Here is a 6719-nt window from a genome sequence, read left to right on the forward strand (position 1 = left end):
GGAGCTGTTTAGTTGTGAATCCACTGTTCAGTGTCATTTCCTCATCAATGTAGCTGATAAAGTTGTTGGCAATCATTTAATGCAGAGGTAGTAGGTAGGCTTCCACAGGAAACTTCTTTCTAATACCTTGACCTTCTCCTTGAATGCCATTTTCTTCACTCAAGCTTCCAGGAAATATTTCATTCCTTCCCACCTTCTTCGCGGGCAATCCCACTCTTCGGGTTTAAGGTGCTTTCACCTAATGAACGAATAATGGTCATAGCATTCTTAGTCTTCCTCGGTCCTCGGGTCCCCACACATACCTTGCATCTTTTTCTTTTATTGATATTCACATACCTTGATCTTATTTTTCTCATTTCTTCCAGCATCGATTCTCTCTCACGGTTTCTTGCTATGGGTATGTCTTCTTATTTTGTTTTAAAGAAACTCTGAAGCTGCTACCTTTTGTTGTAGATGGTGGCTTAATCTTAGTTTGTGTTTTTTATGTTTTTTGCTGTGTTGCTCTGTATTTTGTGTTGAAAACAAGGTCTGTGTTGGTCTTGCTTTTCTTGTTAGTTGTTGTACTGCTATTATGTTTCAATAATATCTTCGTTTGATGAAAAAAAAATTCTTTTTTTTTAATTGGTTTTGTTTCTCCCAAACACCGAAACCCAACTGAACGGAATCGAAACCGAATGCAATTGGTCAATTCGACATCCCTTCCTTACAAATCGGTTTCGGTGCAAAAATTGCATTCAACACCGACCGAACCAAACCGATTACACCCCTAATAAAGATCAAACTCGTTTACATAATTTTGAAATATAACAAAGGAGAAATGAGACTAGTTATAATATTTCACACTATGCATTGGTCTTGTAACTTCATATTTTTATCATTAATTCATGGGTTAATTTGGGATATTAATGAAAGGATAAAACACAAATATAATAAATACATTAGATGCAATACACTTAGTTCCCCAATTAAATTAAAATACCTAGTTGGCTAATAAAACTGAAACAACAAATCTAGTATGAGATTGGGGCCTTTTATTTAGCTTATTGCATACCTCGATCAACTATCGTCCGAATAGCATTTCCTGTTGTAGTTTGGACCACAAGGGGTGTATCTCTACATGTACTCTTGAAACCACAAGTACAAGCGGAGTTGTAACTGTTACAATGGTATCGTTGAAACTTGCTTGAATATTAACTATTTTTTATATTTTACACACACTCTTACGTAAACCAATACATCTATTTCTAAGTAAACCTTTTAAAAAATAATTATATTCAATTTACCAAAATGTTTGAATTTAATTGGGAAATTTAATGTACATCTAGTGTACCTAAGAAGAAAGTATATCATGTTTCAGTAATACCAACTCAGTATCTATTTTGGTATTTCCAACCCAATAAATAAGTGACACCTGTTTCAAAAAACCACATCAGACTACTCCAATAAATGATTAATTTATCTTCCCAATAGTATATAAGATTGTGATTAACTTATTGGAGTAGTCTAATATAGTTTTTTGAAACAAGTGTCACTCATTTATTGGGTAGGAAATACCAAAACAGATGTTGAGTTGGTATTACTAAAACATTGTATACTTTCTCGTACTTAAGGGTCCGTTTGGTTGAAAGAGTAGAGAAATGGGAGGATAGAAAATTAGTGGGAGGATGGAAAAATGGGAGGATAGAAAAGATTTGGTTTTCTCTCATGTGTGTTTGGTTGGAGGGGTGGAAAAATGGGAGGGTGGAAAACTTTTTTATTTGGTTGGAGAGAAAAAAGAGGAGGATGAAAAATGTAGTTTATATAAATTGACTATTATGTCCTTATTATATAATAGTGGGAAAATGAGAGAAGTAGGTAAGTGTAATAAAATGGGGGTATTTGTGTAAAATGCATTTATCATCACTTTTCCCTCCTCATTTTTCTCCCAATTTAGAAAGATAAAAAAAGTGAGTCCAGGAAGGAAAACTTTCTCCACTATTTTCTGTCCTCAACCAAATAGTGGAAAACAACATTTTCCACCTTATTTTCCATCCTCCTTGTTTTCACCCCAATCAAACACATCCTAAATTTTGTTCTTAATAAAAAGAATGGATAGATTTTTAAGGATAATTAAATAAGAATTTTTTGATTTTTTATTTGATGAAAAATGGGTTGGAATAAAACTGCAAATCCATGATGCGCACGTTTTACACGGAGTGACATCAGATAGGATGTATTCCCATGTGTTCTTCTCAAGGAAAAAAATAAAAGAAAAGAAAAAGGCACATGTGTTGAAATAATTACACGACGGTGTTTTGTTTAGAGATTTTGTTTTATTTTGTTAATGACATCACTATGAATGGGTCTATGCTTTGAACTTTGAATTTTTTTTTTTTTTTTTTTTTTTATAGCAAAAGGTTTAATTTAAAACTTCTAGGAATTTATGGTTTAATTTGAAATCACACATAAAATTTGAAATTTATTAAAATGAAACTTGCCCCAATAAAAATAGAAATGGTTAGCTTAATTAGATTAACTATGGCTTATATATAAATATAATAAATCAAATTGTGAGAACCTGAGAAGGCTGAGATAGCTATCTCAGCCTTCTCAGGTTCTCACAATTACATGAGCCTGTAGGCTCATGTAATTGTATCATATCAGTATCACGCAATGAAAGAGACATCGAATTTTCAAGTAAATTATTAATCACATTACCAAAAATAAATAAATAAAAAAATAAAACAAAAACAAAGAAGAACACCAATAACTTGGATTTAGGGTGTCAATAATTTGGTTAAGAACTTCCAATCCTTGAGTTATACAAGTAACCTTGTTCAATTTCTTATTATTTACTTTACATTTTTCTCTGTATATTAACGTCTAGAATCAGTCTTTCTCTTTTGCCAGTGAACATCTAGAACTAGTCAATGCAAAAGACTTGAGCATCTCTACTTCAAAGTCTTCCTTTATTTATTTTTTTAAATTACTTTTTCACTGTCTCAAAAGCTGAAGTAGCCAAAGAAGACCCGGCAAGTCACCATGACCAAGTGAATTTTTGTCTTTTCAACTATACCTTTAAACAATTTCCTCATCGAAGTTTTGAGTATTCATTGGCTTTTCTTGCTCTCCTTTGGTTCATTTAGGAGAGACAGAAGCTTCAAAGAAAATAAGCAAAGGAAGCTGAGACTGAGACTCAGAGAGAAAAAGAATGGCTTGCTTTGTGCCTTTTAACAATAGAAATTTGGATGTATGCCTTTTCATCTTCAGGCCAACAGTAGTATTGGTTGATGAATTTATTGACGCCCTCAAACAATTCTCTTTATGCACTGAGACTCTTGGTTGTGTACAAAACTCTATTTTCAAGAGCATTCATGGAAATATGGTAAGAACTTTCATGTTTCACTTCATTTCAGATTAAATTTACTTGCTTTGTATTTATATTCAATTGCTTTACTGTATTTCAGTTTCCATTATACTGTTTTACATGAACAAAATTTGTTTCAATTGCTTTTGTTTCCGAATTTGATTCTCACTAAAAGTGTTCCATAAAGTTTTTTAAACTATTATTTGTCTTTGGAATTTGGATTACAATATATATATATATATATATATATATATATAACTTTCTTTACCTCCTTTTCTTATTCTAAATAAAATTAATTGAAAAAGCAGTTTTATGTAAGTATAAGCCCTTTTTTTAGCTTCCAACTTAAGTTTTGAATCAATGGATCAATCTTTTATTTGTTTATTTAGTATCATTATTACTACTAATCATTTAATCAACTATGGTTACATTTGAGTAACACTTGGCCATCCTGTGATTTGAGTAAATTGGTATTTAATATGTACCTTTTTTTTTGGGATAGAAAATATGTACTAATTTTGTTTCTCCTTTCCTATCAAATCAAATTTTTTGATTGTCCTTTGAAGTTTAAACCAATCAGCCTGATTTCCAGGCACATATTTCGATGGTCCAATGAGACTAATATAACTTAAGATGTTTTAAACATTGCCTCACACACTATTAGTGTATTTTTGGTCCTAGAAGTGTATTTGATTTTCTTTGATAATTCATTTATGCCATTTTCATTTGAATGGGAAGAACCAAACAGTAACATACTTTTTTTTGGAGATCTTAATTGATTAATCTTTCGTTCAGATTATATGGTATGGAGCATGGCTGAAGAGATCTTGTGAAAACAAAGAATCATTAAGTACTAGCCTTGTAAGTTAAATAATTTTTTCAATTTTTTTTCCTTGTGTTTTATTTAAATAGCTTAGCTTTATTTTTATGTAGTTCACTTCTAGATAGACTAAAATAATTCTTCTTAATTTTCTCCAAAAAAAAAAAATTCTCCTTAAGAAATTACATAGACCATATAAGTCAACAAAGTAAACCATGGGGCATTACTTTAGGGTAATGGGCCGCATGAGGTCCATCTACCACATGATTATTTGCCTTTAATTGCGTGATTAATGCTCAAGAAAATTTTAAATTTTTACTTATTCTTAGAATCTCCACTATTTAGTATTTATCACAACGCTTCATTGACATGATGGTTACTTCATAAGTATAAATACTTCTAATTCTAAGGTGTGAGAGGGGTAAAAATCGAGGTTCAAGTCTCTGAGAACTCAACACACATACACTTAGATTAAGCTAGTCTAAAGCTAAAATTCAATCTCAGATAATAAAAAAAATCTCCTCTATTTGACTTGATCTACTTAATAGTTTATAATCTTCATATTAAATATTAAAGATCTAAATATATATCTAATATTATTTATTTAAAATTTTTAATGACATGACATTATATATGTTGTTAAATTTTGAAGGGGAAAAAAAATATTGATCCTAAAATATACTCTCTTAATTCCTCTATTCTTAAATTCTTTTGATGCATGGAGCCAGAGGAGGGGAGTTTTCCTAGATTACAACTGGCATGGTATTTCACACTAATAAATATAAGCTATCTAATATTTACTTTTTGAGTTTATATCAGTAATTATGTAATAAATAAATTATATTTATTGGTGTGGAGTATCATGTTGTCGTTTATTCTATGAATACCTAATAATTTTTCATTTTTATAATTGTTTAATCAATTAGAGTGGGAATTCTCCGATGATTTTAGCTCAAAAAAGATCATATAATGACTTCTTTTGTTAAGTATTTTGTCATAATTTGCATCCCTCATCAGATTCTCTTTAATTTTTTTGGCACTTCTCCTCTAATACCCTCTTCACTCTTGTCCTAGGTCTCAATGTTAACCAGTATATCAAGCATGGCTATCTTAGTTGAGCATAGCTTCTTTGATGCATATGCTGGAGAATCAAGAGATGGCTTCTCAGCCGTAAGGTTTTCCACTGGTGACACAATATCCATGAATGCAGCAATAACCTCTGATGGTGGAGACCTAAATGACCTTTCTTATGCATGCTTAGCATTATTCAAATCTCGCTTTCTAAAGATGGAAGGTGTTGCTGCTGGAGTTTGTTTGAAATGCCAAAGCAGCCCAAGGGTGGCATGTCTTTATGTGTGGAAGTCTCTCCAATTTTGTTACTCGTGGATTTTAAACTCGGATCATAGAAGTTCAATGCTGTTGCCTTATCTTGATCGTCTTTCTCTCGAATTTAAGTATGACATCTTTAAGGTAGTCTATGTTAATGGTGACAATGTACAAAATTTTCAGTCTTTATCTCCTATCGAAATGTTAGAGAATGGAGGAGAAAGCAAAGAAGGGCAGATCATGCAAAATTGAGTAATGCTCCCAAGGAATATGCATGTTGTCTCCCCTTTACTTTAGCATGCTTTATGCTATGTAAATGAATCATTCTGGTTTTATAAAGTGAAGGAATTTATGGCGACCTTAATACCATATTACTTTGGTTTTTCAACAAGAAATTTATTCTCCTCTCAATGTTGTTTTAAAAATCACGAGAAATTGGTGACAGCATATATTTCTCTAAGGGTTAATTATCATTTTGGTTCCTAGTTCCTATCGTTTGGACTGTATGTCAAAATGGTTTCTAACATTTTAAATGTATTAGTTTAGATTATAATATTTTGGTGATATGTTAAAATAGTTTTTGCCATTATAAGTGATAGATGAAAAATGTTGACATGACAATGATCAAAATAAAATGTGTTTTTGTATGTCACTCGAGCTTCCACATGCAGGGACGGAGTCAGAACTTTGAGTTGAGGGGGCGGTTTTACTGTTAACTGTGTGCAACGGTTTCAATCTTTGACTCTGCTACTATTTAGCTGCTGAGATTTTTTTTTTTTTGGTGATGGTAAGAACAAAATTATTTTTGTTTAGAATTTTTTAAGGGGCAGGGTCGTTTATTTTAAATAAAATTGGTTAATTGAGCTTTTTTTTTTTTTTTTTTTAAGTTTTACCATTGGTAATTTTTGTTGTTGGGCTATTATTTTTGGGCTTGTATATTTTGTTTTAGATTTTAGATCTATAATTTTTTTTTTTATAGTCACTAAAATGAGGAAAATACTAGCGCAACAAACTTTTTTTTATAAATTATTGATGTGATAAGTGGTTACTAGTAAGTAAAAAAATGATGTGAGCGATGAGCCCATGTGAGAACTAATAAGAATTTCCTACCAAAACAGTTTGTAAAATGTTGTAAAAAAATTTGTGAGTATAACACATTATTCTTAAAATAATTAATGATATTGTTTAAGGGGAAAAAATGTAATTTAAAATTACTAAAATTAGTAC

The 6719-nt window shown here is 31.0% G+C and overlaps 1 protein-coding gene across 1 annotated transcript; it reads left to right on the plus strand.

The window, feature by feature from the left end:
• The first annotated feature begins 2956 nt into the window (after window positions 1–2956).
• On the plus strand, window positions 2957–5861 carry LOC126726588 (uncharacterized). Its single transcript, XM_050431870.1, has 3 exons — window positions 2957–3364; window positions 4142–4207; window positions 5241–5861. Exons 1-3 carry the CDS (start codon window positions 3191–3193, stop codon window positions 5742–5744), a joined length of 744 nt encoding a protein of 247 aa, XP_050287827.1. The 5' UTR covers window positions 2957–3190; the 3' UTR covers window positions 5745–5861.
• The last annotated feature ends 858 nt before the right edge of the window (window positions 5862–6719 follow it).

Source organism: Quercus robur, chromosome 5 (genome assembly GCF_932294415.1).
Source record: "Quercus robur chromosome 5, dhQueRobu3.1, whole genome shotgun sequence".
NCBI classification, from domain to species: domain Eukaryota; kingdom Viridiplantae; phylum Streptophyta; class Magnoliopsida; order Fagales; family Fagaceae; genus Quercus; species Quercus robur.